We start from the raw sequence: 20,915 nt of genomic DNA, 5'->3' as shown, positions 1-20,915 counted from the left end.
TACCTTCAATGTACTTTGTAAAAAGAATAATGTTAGTAGAAATATCAACAGAAGTATAAAATTTTCAAGATGGTTTTTCTTACGGCAAAAACAGGATTCAAATAACTGGCTCGAGTTCACTTCAAGTCTATTTGGCAGTTCCACTCTCCATACGGTATTCCACCTGAGATTGATTTAAGAAGTCGGTTGCCCCAGCATCATCTAAACTACAGTTGCTTCAATTCGAGTCCAGTTCTCGAGCCTGACTGTCCATTGTAAACAGGTAGAACCAATGGATAGAATGAGAAGCGATGTCACGATCAAAGTATTTGGTCACAATGGGCACCAAGAGCTCACACTGCCATGAAACCGCCTGGAACTCCAATCCAAGCCTCTAAAGAAGGGTAAAAGATAATCGCAGGCATGCATTTAAACTAAGAACTTGCAATGATTGTTCCGGTAGTAACTGTCAATTTTTATTTATAGGCTCATAATAATTCATGAAGTAGCATAATGCTGCAGTTAAAACCAGCCAACAAGAAGGCTTTTAAGGAAATGGGATGGTTTCAAGAATCACATACATTTTCATACTAATCAAAGTTGTCAATTTTGATTGGACTGATCTCATCAGCAACTTCGAAACATCCAATCAATCTCGCGAAGAATATCATCCGTTGTTCCAGTGTAAATTTTATATTCTCGGCCTGTTGCAAGAGTTCAGATTTAGCATGTAATTACCTCGACGAACTAATATTCCGAACCAAGTTACAAGATGGATAGATAGATGTACCTTGCGAAAGCCGTGTTGTTCTCCTTCGTATTGGATTAGAGCAACAGGAAGGCCCTTCTCTTTCAATGCTTGGTAAATCTTACAAGCTTGAATAGGAGGTACAACCTGAGCATTTAGGGTAAAGGGAAATCAATTGAACATCATTTGAGTTAGCTAAGGGAGAAAGCAAATCATTTGAGTTGAAAAAGAAAGGAAACTTGTACGCTTACTTTGTCATCCAGTCCCTGGAACAAGATTATTGGACAAGAAAATTTTTCAACAAAATTAATTGGCGACCTTTCGTAATAATCTTTTTCGCCTCCTGCAATCCATAATAAAGTTGCGTCGGTTACCAAGAAGTAGGTAATGGGTCTAGAGAACTCAAATACTGATCCCACTCTTTGTTCTTTCCAAACTCACCAACAAGATTATCAATATAATGAGATTCAAATTTGTGCATTCCTGCACTCAACATGCGCAAGTCAGCTATCTGTTCCAAACAACGAAAATAGATGATTAACGCATCAGCAATACATTCAAGTAGAAAGAGACTTCAAATTTTCCAATTTCACGTTTCATTTGACTTAAATATTAACACATCAGCATTTAGTTTGCAGCTTCTGTAAAGTGAATGTAATGCATCCTTTTGCATCTCGTCTATGACTTCTAAAAAGTGAGAAAATTCAAAATATACTGCAAGTTGGCACAATAGTTGAAGTAAAATGTCTTTGGAGTAATTAGTTTAAACCACAATGGTCACCTACTTAAGATGTCCCGTGGCCAACGAGATGTGCATAAACTGGCTAGGACACCGACAATCAGAAGATGTAAAATTATTGACATCATACCAAGATAATAATGACTATATCTTCTTCATGCAAGGCACTAAAAAGAAAAAGGTATTGCACAAGAACAAAAAGAATCCAGTTTATTCACACAGAGAGGGACCATTCATGGTACAACCAGAACTTCATTTATGAGCTATGCTTCAACACAACTGATAATAATCATGCTGCTTTCAAATGAAGCATATGACTGAATACTCACACCATACAAGGAAGCTCCGGCCTTGAATGTATCTCTGAAAGCAAGAGTAGCTAGGGCAGTGTATCCCCCAGCAGACTCCCCAGTTATGCATAATCGTTCTGCATCAACTAATCCTAAATCGACCTAATAATATTTCGAAACATGATTTTATCAATTGATCGTAACATTAAAAATATTAAGAGAAATAAATGTCAAAAGAAAGCCACCAAATATCTTGCGCAGCTGCAACAGTCATTGACATCAACAATTCCCCACTGCCTCAAAAGCCTTTCCCGATAGCCCCTCCCGTAACCTTTACTCAAAAATAAATAAATAAATAACCTCACGTGTTTAGATAAAAATGCACCTTAAATAAACCAAACAAACCAAAACATTGATGTAGATGAAGTGAAACTAAGAAGTGTGATGAATAAGTACTACCGATTGCACCAATATAATTCACAGTGAACTAATGCACAACCGTTTCAAAATGAACTCTAAATGGAAACTTCAATGAGGCTAACTCACTACCCAAAATATAATCATATAGTCCATGTAGTGGAAGAAAATTGACAAAAGAAACATCATTTAGGCGTTGCAATGAGAAACTTTTACTATTTTATCAACATTATTAGATTTTCATTTTATCCTTCAAAACTCGTTTGTGAAATAATAATGCTCGAGGATACATACCAGAGCTTCCTCCATAATTAACACTGACAAAAGCCCATCCTCGACTAGTCCAATACTGAATACTTAGATTTAATATTCCACGTGATTCATCCGTTGGGCCTCCTGTAAAATCTCATACATAAGAGTATATATATAAGGAGATATGCCAATATATATGAGAATTAAAAAGTGCTGGAACCAGAGTATACATCTGGGATATAAACAGATAAAATATTTATACGGCCTTAATTAGTGCTTAACATTTTAGTGTAAATTATACACTCCTTTTTCAATAAATCAATCGCCAGTATTTTCCCTCAAAACCAAGAATAACACGCCTAAATACACTTGCAAGTAATTTTAAAATGGAAATAAGAACTTTTTGAAAAAGTGCAGGATTGTTGGTCCTAGCCAAAGTCTAAATGGTACTTATCTTAAGTGGAGAGATTAAATCTAGCTCATCCAATGACTGTTCGTATTGTTGGTAGAATTTTTTTCACAATTGTCTAGAGGACACCTTAATCATCTCGAATACTAGTGCTTATCATATTATCTGCATACCTATTAATTGATGTTCCTTTTCATTAAAAGAAAAGGAACAAATTCATATCATTATTATGCCAGCAAGGTGAGTTTGAGCTGCCTGATACGTACCATGGCTTTCCAGCAACAATGGAGGCTTTTCGTCCTGACTAGCATGGTAAATGGGATTGGATGGTGGATAAAAATAGGCAAAAGCCTTTTCACCAGGCACTTCTGTTGCGAATTCAATTAACTTAGGAGTGCTAAAGTACGGCTTATACGTCAAAATATTAGGCGATGAAGACCAGATAATAGTGAACTCAGCAACTTTTAAGCTTTTCTCATCTAGAGTAACCTACACAAGAAAGAACCGTTGATCAGATTCATAAAATCATAGGATGAACAAGGTACCAGAAATAGCAACAAGATTACCTTCGCAATTGACGGTGGATGAACGGCTGACGCTCCCTCCACATAAAAACAATGATACCCAATGCTCTGCAAAGGTAAAAGATGTTCCTATTACAAAATAATGGTATACCAATCGCAAGCAAAATAGACTTTCATGAGAACTGATGATAAACTGATTCTGATAGTACTGTACAATATTATCAATATCTGAAAAGGGAATATCGAGCGGATATGGTGAGCTTTGTGCATCACCCAGGACTCCAAGATATGACCTCCCATGCTGCCTGAATGAAATGGAAAAATATGGCTTTGGTGAGCAAGATTACTACTTGGTACATATATAAAAACACAAGAGAAAGCATTCGCAATAGCCAGTCAGCAAAGTTTTTAGTTACCTGTAGCTGCAGAGTATATAGTTTTCTCCTTGACGGCTAGGTAAAAACCCATACGAATTTATGCCAAAAACCCATAGCGGTCGCGAAAACTCCGCATTCAAAGAATAAACTGGAGACACCTCATTATCTGCCTCAAACTAGTTTCCATAACAAAACAAGGAAAAAAATGATGAGTTATCAATATCATTACGAATTGATATAATTAACATATCATTAACCCACTCATTTAGCAAGGTACAAGTAACAGAAATATGACTAATTGATCCTGATTATGCCGGTTCAAGGGCACCAAATTTGTTAATTACGATGACATACTACTTATTGGCGCCTTGTTGCAAGATTATAGAGACCCATTTTTTAATGTATTTTAAATAAAAAGAGATATACTGGTTAAGAAAACATATCAATGAAGCAAGAAGTAAAGACGAAATCATACCCATTTGTATAGATTCCAAAACCCACTTTTCCTATCAGTAACAAAAAATAGTTCTCCTGCATATTCCAATCAAATGGTAATAAGTAAACGTTACCTGTTCTGAGATGCAGCAGACTGAGTTCTGTCAATTTAAATGTATTTTTTAAAAATTAAAAAAAAAAACTCTACACAGAAGAAGTAGTAAGTAAACATGTCCTGTAGAGAGGATAGCTGATAACAAGAGGACGAACAAGAAGAGCACCATAACAAAAGATAATGCATCCTTTTAAAAAGAAAAAAATGCCCAGATATTCGGTGCAAGAAACAAAAAAAATTGATTGGCATACAAAACTACCCTCAGAAGACCACTTAGGCTCGGTAGGAGACTCCACTAGCTCTGGATCACAACCAGCTACACAAACACGTTTGTCAATCTTGCTGCAGAGTAGAATAAAAGGAGGATCATGTACAACAATCATATTGTAAGATGGGAATGAAGGAAAATTTCACATTTGAAGCAAAGACGATAAAGGTAGTAAGAAGATTATATTATATCTATAAAGAAAGTTCAAATACACTTGAACTCACCCATTCCCAGAAAAGTAACCAACCCAGAGCTCTGATTTATCCCATGGCATGTTAGGGTGATACCATTGGATCCATGCAATCCGTTTCCCTTTGGGATCCACTCGAGGAAAAGCATAAAAATCACTTCCTTCAACGAGTACCTCTACTTCTGAGAATTATGTTCAAACAAGATACAAAAAACAACACCATTCATCAGCAAAGAAGGACCCTCCATAGAAATACTAAGGTTTCCTTTCCTCACAGTAATAAACATAATTAGCAGTGCACAGAACTTTTCACCTTCATTATCCTTCCCTTCGAGCCCTATAGATACAATTGTTGCGATTGGACTTGAGCTGCTGTTGCGCCGATCTACCAAGATTGGAGTAATTTAACAAAACAAAACAAAAGGAAAGAAATGATAAATGAGTAATATACCCAATAACATATGATCCCCCCGATTGTTAACAACGTAATCATAAACTAGTATCTACCTTCCCGTACGGCGATGTAACGATTGAAACGTGAATCAAACACTCCATCAGCATAACTGACTAATGGCCCACCATAATCTGGAGTAAGTGGTTTTGGAGAAGAGTCTGGCTTCACTGAAAACGCAAACTGTGAGCCGTTGAAACTTTAAATTTTCAGTTATAAAGTTCGAAAAATTTAGCAACATAATCAGCATAAACGACCATTGGGGTTAATGGATTGCTTATAGAGCCTCTGATCCTCAAAATTGGAAAAGACTAGAGTGTCCCCAGATATCATGAAAGCGCCACCGCCGTACTCCTGAGCAGTAGTCCGAACCGAATACTCTTTTGAAGTAATGTCAATAGGTTCATCCCCCAGCTTCTCCGGTTCCTTGACAAGAACTTCCCGCCTAAACCAATTCGACATAACTAACTGAGAGTTAATGTTCACTAAAACCAGTAGTCTAATAATTAGTACAAATTAAATAAAACCATTTTGTGGACGCAAAGCTTATTATTAGCAGTTGGAAACACGAAGGAAAAAATTTTCAGGTACCACTGTGACACTAACAATCACAAAAAAAAAAAAAAAAAACGAATGGCAGAACTGATACCCGGACTCAGAGGGCCGTGATTCGAGCCAGATAAGGCGACCAGAGCCGTCAACAGCAGTACCGCCGATTCGCTTGGAGGCGCCAGACACAACGTCCGCGGTGATTGGAGACTTCCATGAGCCAAACGGTGCAGTGATCTTCTCCGGGTGGTCGACTACATCTGGGACTTTCTTACTGAATGAAGACGAGACAGAGGAAGCCATTGTTCTTGTTAGGGAACGCCGGTGATGCAGTGACAGTGAGAGTAGCAAGTAACTAAACTGGGGACAAATTAGGGACGGCTGTTCGCATGTGATAGACACAGACTTCGATTTTTTTTTTTTTTTTTTTTTAGTACACATAGACTTCGATTTGAACATCGATTTGGGGGACGACGAATGAAAATCCGTGTCCAAGTGCCTATTATAAGATTATTGTTAGCATCGCAAAAATCTAACGCACAGGATTGCATTCTGCAAAGCTTTGCAGAAATAAAAGGAGTTTGCCTTGGCGCCAAGCAAAGCCACCTCATAGAAGCAACAATAAGAACTTGCCTATTGGACCGTTGACAGTGACGGCCAAATTTGCACATGCCCACTTTGTCACTCCCCACCTAAGCCAAACCCAATATATTTTTCATCTTATGACTTTCACCTGCGCGATGCGGCTAGAATATTTAAGAATTGAATGTAATAATAATTCAAAGTTTCGAACTCGATCTATTTAATTTTCTTTTTAAGGTAATATTTTTTATTAATTTATTAGTTATAAAAGACAAAACCTTGATCACCAATAAATGTAACATAAAAGGATAATTAAGAGCGCTAATTAGTTTTTAATGTTAATGAACAAATTATTGCTCAAATTAGTTAGTTGAAACTTAGACATTAGAATTCATACAAAACAATGAAATTTGTATTTTTTTACATAAAAAACAAATACATAAATTCAAGCTACAAACAACAGGCGGTCTTCCAGCCAAACCATTTCCAGATTCCGTACAAAGGTCCTGCATGCAAGTTCATGAGTTGCGGAGTTCCCTTCCCTGTGTGAAACTGAATAGATAATCGAAAAATTAAAGTCAATAAAATTATAAAAGTCTTCAGTCTTTTCATGCCATAATTTTTATTTTTAAACTCTTGTTTTTCTCTTATTCTAATCTCTCAATTACTAAAATTTCAATTTTAGTCTCAATTTTCATTAATTTTTAAATCTAGTTAGTGCCTATAATAAACGTGATAATCTAAACATAACAAACGTATAATACTGTCATTTGATACTTTTATACTGAACTTAAAACCTGCAAAATAAGGTGATGACAAAGGCACAGAGAGGAAAGTAAAACATCTCATTGTAAACACACCTTCAATCCAAGCACTGGGCTCCCATCTATAGATAATCTATCGAATTAACCAATAACTCAGCAATGTTTGTCTTATATACATGATCCGTAATATATGCTTACTGTATAAGCAGATTGACATGCAAGTTTAGAAAATTTACCAAACATTTCTGAATTGAATTGTCAAAATGCACTTCTGCTGGAAGGATAATTATTGAACTCGAATCTTTCTCGAGACTCAAGTGGACAAAATTACTAATTTAGACCAGGCTAAGCTTTAGAGGGATATTGGCTTGTCATCCTAGAGCTCAGCACTGAGATGGGCAAAATTTAAACAGGGATCAATAACAAAGCCAGAAACAAAAACCTCAGTTAAAAATGGGGGAATGGGCCATTTCTTAAGTTGGCTAAGAAACCTGATACCATACTAAGAGCAATGCATTGAGCCATTTTTAACTAGTCCAGAAACTTTAACAATTATTTTCTATCCAATGCACCTCTCATCCATGACCTTCATAATGTAAAATTATATAGATTTCTTACCAATACCATACCGAGAGCATTGCAATTTTGTTGATAAAGCACTTATAAAAGAACTATTTCGTAAGGTAAGACTAGGATTCAGATACCATACATGCATCGTTTTAACATATTTCTCCGTTGGTGGAACTTTTTTAATAATCAAATAGAAGTTAAGAAAAAACTCTTAAAAAAACACAAAAGGAAATTAGCATTTCTGAACTGTTCTTCGCAAGCAACGTGAAGACGTCTTCAAATTCCGACGATAATGAAAGACTTCTCATCTTTACTAATATGATATTTACAGAGTAGCAGGCTGTTAAAGTACACAAGGGTTTACCCTAATACCTCTGTTGTGAATGCAGATAATTCGAAAATTCTGAAGTAATCTTATTGGCGAAGAAGACGAGCTCATAAGAAAATCAACTCCGAAACTTTTCTGCTCCAGAATCACCTGCAAAGAACATAAACATTAATGACGCAAGATAAATGAAATCGAATAACCCTAGATATTACCAACACAGAAAGAAAAAAGAAATCCCTAGCCGAAAAACTAAATTACAGACGGAAATTACCTTTGTTGTGAATGTAGATAATTAGAAAATAATGAAGTAATCCTACAGGCGAAGACGACGAAAGCTGATAAGAAAATCAACTAGTCCAAAACTTTTCTCATCCAGAATCACATGCAAAGAAAGAATATAAATGTCAATGACGCAAGAAAAAATAATAAATGAAAGTCGAATAACCCTAGATATTGACTAAACGGGAAGAAACAAAAAAGCCCTAACCGAAAAACTAAACACAGACTGAAAATACCTTCATAGTGGAACGCTGATAATTCAAAAATACTGAAGTAATCTTAATGGCGAAGAGGACGAGCAGATGAGAAAATCAACTGCTCGAACACTTTTCTCATCCAGAGTCGCCTGCAAAGAAAGAACATAAATGTCAATGACGCAAGATAATTGAAATCGAAAAACCCTAGGTATTGCCTAAAGCCCTAGGCGAAAAAACTTAGTTACAGACTAACAAAGAGGGGATTAAAGGAAAATCACCAACTCAGAAGATTCAATCCCCGCCATTGCAAGCCGGAAAGAGAATGATGCCATGGAAATGAAACGCGCAGAACCACAATACGCAGGCAAGAACGAAACCCTAGCCCGGAACCCTAGGGGGAAAGAAAATTTGAGAAAGATGACAAGAGAAGTCTGCCCAGGGAAAACAATGCAACCGTGAATTTGGGAAGCCGGGCGAACGAAGGTGAAGACGAAAGAAGAGCGCGGGAACGAATTTATAAGAAACAAGTTGGCTTGCAAAATACGCTACCCTGATTGCGGCCTTTTTACGCGTTAAAACTCATGGGCTTGAGGCCCATTTATAATTTATTTCTTTTAAGCCCAATACTGCTACAACTCAGCCCACTAACAAATAAGAGGAAGTTTATTAATTAACGGCTAAAATTGAAAATAGAAGTCGAATATCAATTCTAATTTGATAACAAATATTTACCAGAAGTTATAAAAAAGATTATAATGTGCACTGTACTATATAAATCTCTTTTTTTTTTCATTAAGAAATGTGAAAAATCCCGGATCACTACCTGACAAATAAAATCAGGAGACGACAAATATAAAATATGTACATATTTTTTAAAATTAAAAATATCCAAAACTGAAAAAATAATAAATATCAAACTGAAAGTGATTGAAGTATGTAAGGAGCCACGTCAACAAAAAAAAATCCAAATGAAGAGATGTGAGCTGGGAAAAATTAAAGATAAATTTGCAAATAAAATAATGGGAGGCATTTTTATGTAGCCATTTGCGAATGTTCCAATATCTATAACCTAATCATATGGAGTGCTCATATTCAAATCATATGCTTCGGTTTCCTTTCGTTTGGTTGCAGAACAGAAGCTATCCCCATCCCATTATCCACTCAAAAAAGCTGATCCTTTAAATTAGAATCATAACCCCATTATTTCCTTTCTTTTTCATTACCTTCCTTTCAATAATCTTTATGTTTCTTCTTTTTTCATTATTTTTTTAAATTACAAGGCGTGTTGTGTTCACATTATATATTATCTTGTTTGAATGAAAATAGAATTTTTTTTAAATAAAATTAGAAAGAAAAATAAGAACATTGTTGAAATTGAATACAGCTTTTGATGTCGTCCTCATTTTATATTTGGTCCTAGGGTTAAATCCCATTTTGGTGATCCAATTTTTAAATGTTTATTTCATTTTAGTTTTTGCTATTATTCTACTCTATTTTAGTTAATATTTAGTCCATTTCATACTTATTCTATGAAAAAAAAATATTATTATTTTTTAAAGTTAAAAGACCAAAATAGATTTTAAATATCTACGATAGTTTAGTTTGACCAAACGTCCCTACAAGAAATAACTATGACCATGTTAGGTTTGGTTCCTTTTACAACAAATATTTAGCTTCCAACTTCCAACGTCTTCAAAAAAAAAAAAAAAAGTAGATAATTAAATTATGTTCATGTTGACACATGTTAGTTTTAGTCAAATACAATCTTTAAAAGAAAGTTTTATATTGTGAAATTACTACTTTATTTAAATTTTGCAAAAGATTTTATACTTAATATTTTATAATTATAACAACATGAACATCCATAGATCAATAATAAAAACGATTAAAAATTGGAGGTTTAAATTCCTACCTCTCGGTGTACTCAAAGGAATGTCATGAACTTACAAAGGAATGTCATGAACTTAAAAATTTCACGATAGATTAGGATGTATCATGTTTCTCTTAAAAAATTGATAAGAGAAGTACAGAAGTTTATTTTTGCAATAAATTTCAAAATCTAAAACAAAATCTTTAGAAGAATCCCAACTTTGCTGTCATCTTATCAGATTGTTCAATTATTGGACTGGACTGTACTACAGAATGCATAACTAAACAAAAGATTTGTTAGGCATAGCAAATTATTTAACCCCACATTTGATTCAGTGCTTGGATAATGTAATGTGTACCCAACAAATGGGGAACTTAATTAGGCTTTAAGAAACTGTTTCTGCCCAAAAACTGTTTTTTGGAAATATCTTTTTCATTCTGGATTTTACAGCTTATAAAATTAAAATTAATTATGATGGTATAAATTATAATAACATTACTAAAATATTTGAAAAGTTCAAATTTTCACCCAGTAATACTTAAAAAAACATATTAAAAAATAATAATAACAAAAACAACTTTTTATTAACTTTCAACCTATTGAATCGGGGTCTAAATTTCATCAAATCCAAAGCTTATCTGGTATATGTTCACTATGTTCACTAGGAATTATATGGTACTGTGACATGGCACTATACCTTGAACTTACTCCATCATTAGTCTACTCGACATTAATAAACATGCCGTCCTAGTCAACTTAAACATATATACACAGTTTAATCGGTTAAATCACTTATCTCTGATAAAACATGTAAATTCGAATCTCCACCCTCACATACTCAAAATAAATAAATAAAAAAAATGTAGCCCTAACTTATAAATCTATTACAGCTAGCTTCGAGTACCAACATATAGACCCGACTCATTAACTCGAGAATTCATATTACACAAACTTAACTCAGCAGTGGAATGTCTTGTGCATTAGAGAGGTTTGGTGGCAGAAGACAATGGCAATGGCAGCTTGGAAATATAAGGTAGAGAAATGGACAATCACTACAAGAACAAAGCAAGAGTTAACAGTCCCATCACATCCCCAAAATTAAACCACAATAATTTCAGGCCACACAGAGATAGAAAAATCACTTCATTTTCATTCAACAGTACCACATATCGACGTTGTCAAACCCTTCCCTCTGCCTCATCATCTTTGGGAGACGAAACAGTGACTGTTGAAAAAATTAACCACAAAACCCCCAAAAATGGAAAATAAATAAATATATATGGTTGATTGATTATACCAAAAGAAATATATAAGCTTTTTTTCATGAGTCTAATCAAGAACTTTGAAAACATGTGCTTGGTTTGATTGGATTCTCCATTTTTGAGTTCATTGGGCACTATCCCAAAGTAGGAAGATTGAAACCCAATTCAATTCAATCAACTCAAAAGCATTTCTACTTTTTTTTTTTCCCTTTTTCTCATCCATATCCCATCTGATTAACCAATGAAATCTGGCTTCACACCACATGGTTTTTATAAAAAAAGAAAATAAATTAATAATTGAGCAATTTTAAGATTTTCAGTGATAAATTGGTCTTTTTTTTGTTGTTGTTAAGATGTCATTGTTGATGACTAGACCAAGGATTGATTACAAAACTTGTGTTGCACCACAAAAGGGGAGTTAGAAGGACCATTTCTTATAAATGTTGTTGTTAGATTGTTCTTCAATTATGGCGAGTAAGATATGGTTGCTCTCAATCCAGAGGTTCCGAGACACTGTACAGTCTTTTGTCTCCAAACCCACCATTAAATTTACTTCAATTTGTTAGAAATTGACTGTCTTTTTTAATTGGGTCCATGTAAAATGAAAAATCTAGAGGTGGGTTTGTGCCTAAAGTGCCTTTTCTTTCTGATAAGACTAGGATCTGACATGGGAAAAAAAAATAGCAAAAGGGAAGAGAAATTTCCATGGAAAAATCACAAGGTTGGGGGTGGGAAAATGAGCTGCACCTCAATTATTATTGGTATTTTTTTTCTCTTTGGGATGGAGGGGTTTGGAAAAGCATAAAAAAGCAAGCCATGATGTTGATTCAAAACGTAATGATCAGAGAAGCACATGCCAAACAATTCCCACTGCCCCCATTATTTATTTTTCTCTTTTCTACCCTCTCTTTTATTTTCATTTTTTAGACTTTTAAATATGTCTAAGTATCTCAAAGAAAATATTGGATCCGATTGAACTCAAAAGTTTAATTATTTATTCCTATTCTAATTTTGTATCAATATCTTATCATATCATGTTTATATATAGATTGACTAAGATAGATACGGGTGAATAGATATCAAGTGTAAATTAAACGGTAACAATAACCAAAATTATCTTTTTTATTTTTTTAATTCTAAGATTGGTATTCGAAATGCGACCAAGGTTCTATATTGACTGGAAATAAAAAGATTGAGAAACAACATCTCTTATATCATACTATTATAGAAATATGAAAGAATCGATTATCTCTGACAATTAAAATAAACATTTTAAAAGTTCATGAACCAAGAGGGATCCCGACCCATATCTTATATCACATTCAATCCACTCCCTTTTTAGTCACTAAACTCAAGTCAACATCAACCCTTTAGCTCACCTCAGCCACCATGCATTATGATCAATTAACCAACTTGAAGTCCTTCCTTTAATTCCCCATTTTTTCTTCTTTTTTCCTTCCCCCACTTTCAAAAGATTCCACGACCCAACCAAAAATGACCAACAACCAAACTTCCCCAATTCCCCAACCGCTCCCTATTTATCCCTCCCATTTCTCCCTCCCACACCATTTTCCCCCTTCACATCCCAAAAACAAAAACCAAAATCCCCATTATGCCCCCGATCCACTCCAGCCCATTCATGGACAATTCCGCCTTCCTGTCCCTCCTCCGCCACACCTCCTCCTCCTCCGCCGCCACCGCCGCCGCCAAACGCCCGAGCAAATCTTCCTCCGGTGGCGGCGGCGGGCTTCTCAAAATGTTCAAGCTGTTCCCCATGCTGAGCTCCGGCTGCAAAATGGTGGCCCTTCTGGGGCGGCCGCGGAAGGCGCTGCTGAAAGACCACGCCACCACCGGCACCATATTCGGTTACCGGAAGGGCAGAGTGAGCCTGGCGATTCAGGAGGACCCCCATTGCCTCCCAATTTTCGTAATCGAATTGCCGATGCACACGGCGGCGCTCAACAAAGAAATGGCGTCCGACATTCTGAGGATCGCGCTGGAGAGCGAGACGAAGACCCACAAGAAGAAGCTGATGGAGGAATTCGTGTGGGCGGTGTACTGCAATGGCCGCAAAATTGGCTACTCCATTAGGCGCAAGCAAATGTCCGACGACGAGCTTCACGTTATGCAGCATTTGAGAGGGGTTTCCATGGGCGCCGGCGTGCTCCCGTCACCGGCGCCGGAGAAGGATACTTTGGACGGGGAATTGACGTATATGAGGGCCAGATTTGAGCGCGTCGTTGGATCCAAGGATTCCGAAGCTCTGTATATGATAAATCCCGACGGCGCCGCCGGCCCGGAATTGAGTATTTTCTTTGTCCGGTCTCAATAGATTTTTTTTTTCCTTAAAAAAAAAACACTCGATTAAACTCTGATCTCCATCTTCTTCTTCGTTTTCCTCTGTATAAATATGTTTCCCTAAACAGAGAATTCTATTCCTTTCCTCATTTTCTTTCTTCTTTTGTTTTTAATATAAATCTTTCCCTTTTTTTATAGATTTTCCCCCAATTTTTGTGTTTATTTGGCCTTTTTTTTTTCTCTCTCTCTTTTTACCCTTTTCTGAAGGATTATTTCATGGAAGGGCATCATGGCTCTTGCTGCAAGATGGGGACATTTTTTTTGCACTTGTAAAGATAGTTATAGTTATTTTTTATTATTATTTATTTGTTAAAATCAGCAACCACCCAGGGTTGGGAGATCCCTGGTATATTTATTTTACAAATATTTTAGTTTATATTTGAGTAAAAATATCATATTTATATCAATATATCGAACCAAAGTTAACTTAATAGTTTAATATGATAGGTTCAAAAAATAGTTTTTTAACATGATAAGGAATGTTAATGATTGATCCCAAAATTGAAACTTTTTATTTTAATTTTTTTTCAACACTTCCAATCATGTTTTCATAATTAGATTATGAAGTCATTAGTCAACTTGTTATTATATGTGTTCAAGTAATCACTCATAAATTATTTTTAAGTTTGGGCAAGAGATAAAACTTTCAAAGTTAACCAATATTGTTTTTATTTTTTTAAATTAAGTTTGTTTGCTTAAAATATATTTTATTTTATTTTAAGAAAGTGCACTATTAAATTTTTAAAAATGTTACAATTTTTCGTTATCCTCAATTTATGGCATAAATTTGACCTTTTTAATGTATTTTATATTATCTTTGCGTTTGACTTTAATTTGAATTATATTATTGTGTAAACTTTTAAATCTTTTACCATTTTTTCTTTCACCCTTCGAAAAACTCATTCAACCGTAAATAAGGAAATCAAAAAGTGAAGAAAGCTTCTATCAAAAAGCAATGCAACCACGAGCCAAACATCATTTAAGAAAAAAAAAATGCAATGCAAATCATTATAAAAGTTTGTGTGTACTATATACACACATAAAAGGTTTACGGAATAAATATAAAAGTTTAAATATGAAAAATATTTGATATATATATAAAATTAAACTATGATTTTTTATAATTATTTTGAATCTTAAAAACAAAAAATAAAAAATAAAAAGTTATGCGAGTTTTTACTTACTAGTTAGTACCCATCTTTTATCGATTATCATTAAAAATTTTAACAGAGAAATACCATTAAAAAAATGTAAAAGCTATCAAGTTTTTATGGTGTAAACATAAAAGTTGGTGTTATCTATTAGATCGATGTGTCTATCACCACAATAATATGTCTATTTTGTGCACAAGTCCTCATAGTAATTTTGGTTTTCATATCTCATATAATGGAGATGTCAGTATTATATCGTGATCTTCCTCTTATCTACGCAATGTGTAACTTTAGTCGCACACTCAATAGCTGACTGATAAGCATCAAGTATTGTTCTTTTAGTAGAAAAATACTTAGTTGTTTACTGGTCAGTTTCCATCTCTTATTACCCGTCAAAAATAATCTAAGATTTTTTTTTTTCAAAAAGTTAAGTATAATACTTATGGTAATGAGGATCGATTGAGTCAAAAGTTATAGTACCTTAATCGCTCAGCTAAATATATGTTGACCTATTTATGGTATCTTTGGCAGAGAGTAGACGTGTTGGAGCGTTTTGTATACGTGGCCCTAAACAGTGTAAAAATAATGTCAGTGTTCAATTTTTTTTCCTTTTTGAAAAGGATTTCAGCTTTCAATTACTTTGTCTACTGGTCCTATTCTCACCATTTTTCCTACGGTTTCCTTTACTTATTTGGTCATTCTATTATATTACCATTAGGTAAAAAAATTATTTTTTATATGCTCAACTTTTAATTTTATAAAACTGAATTTTTATGAAAGTAAAACAAAGGTGTAAATTTGAATTCACGACTTTTTGTTTGGGATATATATCTTAATTATTTAAACTATGCTTAAATTGACGATAAAATTAGACTATAAACTTAGATAAGTGTAGTATTTTTTATATTTTATTCGATTGTTGTTAATTCACCTACTAATTTTTACAATAAACAATGATAAAAATTGAAATACTCCTCAATTTGATGAAAATCATTACATAAAATCAAATTTAATTAGTACACAGAATCGACTATGGAATAACTATGCCAAATTTAAAAAATTTTGGGAAAAAAAGTGTGACGTTGTTTGTCTGAATTCAATCAATTTCATATAAATATACGTTTTATAATTTATTAGACAATATGAAGGTACTTTTTCAATGATTTTTTAGCCAAATTTATCAGGAAAAAAAAAACACACAAAACGTGCATTTTTAAATTTTAGGTAAAAGTTGCAACACTTATCAAAGTCTAATATGGTGAAGTTAAAAAATTTAGGGTAAATTTTAATATTTTCCATTGTTGTTATTATTATTTTTATTTCTAAAATCAGTTATGATAAAATTATGAAAAAATAGGATGAGGGCAGGAAGGGACGGCAAGTATGGATCCACGTGGGATGGCCCATTTTTATTGGGCCTTTTTTCGTCAACATACTCGACACGCTAAAGCGGCTTATAGAAGCCCAATCTCGCTTCCAAATCAAAATATTTAGGCCCAAACGAAGCCCACAGCACATTCTGGGCTGATCCATTACTTCAAGAAGCCCAAGACTTTAAACCCTCGGCCCAAGTAAAGTAAAGTCACAGAGCCCAAAACATATTTCCGTAAATATCGTATTGTGAATAGTCCCTAGCAAACTTGTAAGGAAATTACATTAATTAGCCTTTCAAAACTCGGGTTTTCTTTTTAATATTGTTGTAAATGAAACTTATTTTAAAAATATAGTTCTTTAATTAAAAATATTAAAAATATTGTAGATTTTGAAACTTATTTTAAAAATATTGCAGTTTTAAAAGATTGAAGGTTGAGACGATCATTTAGACGTGGTGCCACGTGGGCGCCACGTAAATTTTTTTAAAAATTTGAATGTGGTCGTTTCTCAAGAGACCATATGAATGGTCGGAGACGACTATCCGATCGGTTCATTTCTGGAAAAAAAATATATAATTTTTTATATTGTATATTATTTAGTAGTTTTAATATAAAAAACTTCTTAGTTGTGTAGGTGGTGTCCTGTTATCTTAATATTATACTTAAATCTTTTTTTTTTAAATCAGGCATCTTATCATCACTCCCAAACGCACCTTAAAATACCTATCTGTGACCAAAAAGTCGTTTGAACCTCCCACCACACATATTACACTAAAAAAAATTATATTTTAAAATTAAAATAGTATATAATTATGTAATTAACCAAAAGAAGTAAAGTTTTTTTTTTTTTTAAAGTAAAGTTAGATGGAAACTTTCAATTTGAAAAGTACTGCATTAATTATAATAAGAAGGTGCCAACATCAAATAACTTTGGATTAATAAAATAAAAAATACCTACATGTTAATTAGTCGCAATCAACAACCAGTGATATTCATTTTCCCTACGGAAACAGATTCCTACAAGGATTTGTGCTAAACGGAATAGGAAATTTCAACTTTCATCCCCATTTATGCTCGTCCCTGTGATTCTCCATTTGTGCTAAATGGAACGGGGATGTTAATGAAGAATACGTTACTCGTCCCTATTTTGCCTTCTTTTAAATATATATACAATTTATTGTGACATGTTTACATTTTTAAGTCCGAGATGAAATATGACATTGTTTTTATCAGGAGGTTTGAGAATTTTTCGAAATTTAGCTGATGGGATTGATTTTCAATTAATTATTTAATTGTAAATTTTGAGAAATTACTTTTTAAAAAGATAAGTGGGGGATAATTCTCCACCTCCACGGGAATCCGGCCCCACCTTGCCTCATGAATACCATACCAACCACCGCTAAAAATGACCATCATTTATTAAGTTAGGAAAAAAAAAATATATATATATATATTTATTTATTTATTATTGTCTATTTTATTAACAAGGAGAAGAGTAGCTCAGGATTATTATAAAAGTCCATTTTCTTTTCAATATGATATTCTTAATTTGCTCCCTCGAGATCATGCCTATTTTAGCTCATCGATTTTGGTCGGATCCCATTTTTTGAATCGGTTGTTTGTTTAGCGTTTTGGATTCTGATAGCATATTAACATTCATGGGTTCCATCTCAAAATCAATTGAGAATGAAAGGAGCAGTCAATGACTATTATAAACCATTGTTAAATCTCTTTACCATCTTTTTTTCTTTTGAACTTGAGATCCTTCATATATTTTACATTTTCTGTTAATGATTGATGAGTCCCTGCGCCCGAGTATTGTTTTTAGGAAAAGTCATATTGCTCCGTCAAAAAGAAAAGAGAAAGTCATATTGAAATAAAAATAATAATAAATCCAGCTGATATAAAATAAATGATTCGGAGAGAATCAGATCAGAAACACCGCACCCGACCCGACACCCTACCAAAACATTACGTACGGAGAACAATATTATGAAACCGAAATCGGATAAATGGTTTAATTTAAATTTTATTTAGTTTTCTCTAAAAAAACGTCCGGATTCTGACACTAACAAATTGATGTCCCTTTTGCCTCCAAATACACAACAACTTTTATCCCCATTTTATATAAATACAAGACAAATTCCTTTCAATTATATAACCACTTTCTCATTAATGTCTATACTATATATTATACCAATACAAATAATAATAATAATAAAACGTTGGAGGGAGAATTTCATTTCTTTGTATCTTTTGGTTTTTGTTTTTATTTGGATATCTGCAATCATTAACTTTGGTTTGAGGGTGGAGCGAGAAGGAATTATCCTTTCTTATTTTGTTCTAATTTAAAAATTATATATAAAACATTTACGATTTTGTATAGTTTTCTAATAGTTTTTCATTCTAAAAAATGGAAAAAAGATTTGAAATAATAAGTGTGTTTATATATATAAAAGTTAGCATTTAAAATCTTGCTCCTCTGCAAGAAAATTGTTGGCTCCAACTTGAATATATGTCAGAATCCATATATTCTATCATTATATAAAGAAGTTACTAACATGATTTAGTTCAATGTGATAGATGCTATATATTTTTACCATGTTCCATGGTGAATGAATGAAGAATTTTGTACTAAATAAAAGTTTTCATTGAATTGTTAATTAAATTAAGATATAGATCTCTAAAAATTAAAATATTCTTGATATGATAACTACTTTTCAAAATCTACTCAAAATGATATTTATAACTTTTTTTTTTTGTTGAGAAATGGACAATTATTGAACGTTGGACATTCAATAAACGACCTATTATAGACAAAGTCTAGTTATTTAAATATATATTATATATTTAGCTATACTGAAATATTATTTATAAATTAATATCGATGTAGTAAAATATTAAAAATGAGGTAATTTTCATATCTACCAATCAATTTGGACATATTTTCAATTTGACCCCTATCATTTTAAAAGTCAATTTGGTCCATACCTTTACCAAATTGATATTTTTTTAATGTGACAATGAACTAATATTTTCTATTTAGCTAAGTGTGTTAGTTGAATGTATATTAATTAGGAATTGAGTAAAAATATAATAACATATATGAATTTTTTAAGTGGATAAGATATCATTCAAAGTGGACTTGTAAAATTTAACTAAATCGTAGAGATGAAATTAAAATGAAGCTCAAAGCATAACAACATGTTGATATAGGAGTATGAATGAGGTGAGAGTAGGTCATTGATTCGAGGTGCACATCCCATTATTTGAGGTGATGACACAAAACCTTGCATTAAGTTTGGGATGAACCTCGCTTTTTATAAGGAAGCTTTGGAAAATGTTGTCTAGTTATTTCGGTGCTGGTCTTCAACAAACTTTATGTCGATGTGTTTATGTTTTCTAGTTAGCATAAAATCGAGCTCTGACTAGTTCAGGCAAAGGTTAGCTAACCTGAAAACACGACATAAAGTTTGTTGAAGAAATTTGTAATTTATTGTTAAAAGATGGTTTTAAGTATGGAAAATTTGAGTAAATGAAGAAACAGGGGGAAAGAAGAAATCAGTGTCCTCCGTGAGGTGAATCGATAGGATGAACCATACCTATTAATTAAAAATGAGATTGAAAATGACCATATATTCGATAGGATGGAAAGATTTGTAAAGAACGTACGAAATTCTTCACCGACTAGCCCCTGATTTTAAGGAACATCTCTTTCATTGGTAGGACCACATATTACTAATTAGTCGAATGAGTTTTTTATTAGGTTGGTTCAACTAATAGTTATGAAAAAATAAAGATCAATATACCTCAAATTTCATGCATATTTTATTAAAACATTAAAAAAATATGCACATAACAAATTACTAGAAAATCCAAAAAAATTATTGGATCCATTAAATTACCAACAACCTTAACATGTAAATGGGACATATCCACCCTAGTTTTTGACTCAAATACAAGGGTTACTATGTACTTTCAACTTTCAATGACAAGTTGAATGACCTAGAAGGCCTACAACCTTTTATTTTATTTGCAAGAAAAAAAAATTTATGACGTGTCATGTCCCAGCTCTTTTATTATTATTATTATTATTATTATTAAAACATTTTGTTGGTTTGTGGGGATCCGACGAATTGATGTTGGCCCGACCCGGAAAAGTCGGTGCAATTATTATTAAACAGAAATTTTGTGGTCGCAGTAAAAAACATTAAATTAAGATTGTCTCGTGATCCCATCGATCTGTTAAAATTAAAGCGTCCAATTTACTCTATGTTTTATTGTTCATTTGACGGCTTGACAAAAACATAATCATCTCCTCCATAAATTTTAATATTAATTTTTTCTTCAAAGATTTCCATTTAAAACATGTGTTTTATTTATACCCTTCCCATCTTTTTGAATTGTGTTATCTTCTTACTTCTTTGTAATTTCGTGA

General features: G+C 33.3%; 2 protein-coding genes across 7 annotated transcripts; one reads left to right on the top strand and one right to left on the bottom strand.

Annotated features, from left to right (window-relative positions):
• Window positions 1–6,531, bottom strand: LOC111008634 (peptidase uncH). Of its 6 annotated transcripts, none has more exons than XM_088119866.1 (19): window positions 5,844–6,515; window positions 5,452–5,639; window positions 5,251–5,364; window positions 5,057–5,128; window positions 4,778–4,925; window positions 4,545–4,627; window positions 4,211–4,266; window positions 3,775–3,911; window positions 3,573–3,663; window positions 3,401–3,466; window positions 3,101–3,323; window positions 2,468–2,569; window positions 2,002–2,087; window positions 1,796–1,918; window positions 1,169–1,238; window positions 979–1,070; window positions 770–874; window positions 561–683; window positions 1–245 (listed from the first exon to the last, which is right to left on the bottom strand). In XM_088119866.1, exons 1-18 carry the CDS (start codon window positions 6,200–6,202, stop codon window positions 570–572), a joined length of 2,229 nt encoding a protein of 742 aa, XP_087975992.1. In that variant the 5' UTR covers window positions 6,203–6,515; the 3' UTR covers window positions 1–245; window positions 561–569. The 6 variants fall into 6 exon arrangements, with proteins under 6 accessions (XP_087975992.1, XP_087975991.1, XP_087975993.1 ...); XM_088119865.1 differs by having other exon boundaries at window positions 238–373; window positions 5,844–6,514; XM_088119867.1 differs by lacking the exon at window positions 1–245 and having other exon boundaries at window positions 431–683; window positions 5,251–5,355; window positions 5,844–6,513.
• Window positions 6,532–13,059: 6,528 nt separating this feature from the next.
• LOC111010164 (MIZU-KUSSEI-like protein (Protein of unknown function, DUF617)) lies at window positions 13,060–14,115 on the top strand. The gene has a single exon (XM_022283506.2). The coding sequence runs from the start codon at window positions 13,208–13,210 to the stop codon at window positions 13,925–13,927; it is 720 nt and encodes a 239-aa protein (XP_022139198.1). The 5' UTR covers window positions 13,060–13,207; the 3' UTR covers window positions 13,928–14,115.
• Window positions 14,116–20,915: the final 6,800 nt, after the last annotated feature.

Source organism: Momordica charantia (assembly GCF_013281855.1).
Source record: "Momordica charantia cultivar OHB3-1 chromosome 11 unlocalized genomic scaffold, Mcharantia_2.0 BLBB01000011.1, whole genome shotgun sequence".
Lineage (NCBI taxonomy): Eukaryota > Viridiplantae > Streptophyta > Magnoliopsida > Cucurbitales > Cucurbitaceae > Momordica > Momordica charantia.
The sequence above is the reverse complement of the archived record's forward strand: the minus strand, read 5'-3'. Positions and strand labels throughout refer to the sequence as shown.

Bases quoted from the DNA above. Each gene is read 5' to 3' on its own strand.
- LOC111008634 (XM_088119866.1), bottom strand. From the start codon at position 6,202: ATGTTCAAATCGAAGTCTATGTGTACTAAAAAAAAAAAAAAAAAAAAA. The intron at 4,926-5,056 runs GTGAAAAGTTCT...CATAATTCTCAG, and splicing joins CGAAGGGAAGGATAATGAAG to AAGTAGAGGTACTCGTTGAA. The intron at 1,071-1,168 runs GTGAGTTTGGAA...TATGGATTGCAG, and splicing joins TTATATTGATAATCTTGTTG to GAGGCGAAAAAGATTATTAC.
- LOC111010164 (XM_022283506.2), top strand. From the start codon at position 13,208: ATGCCCCCGATCCACTCCAGCCCATTCATGGACAATTCCGCCTTCCTG.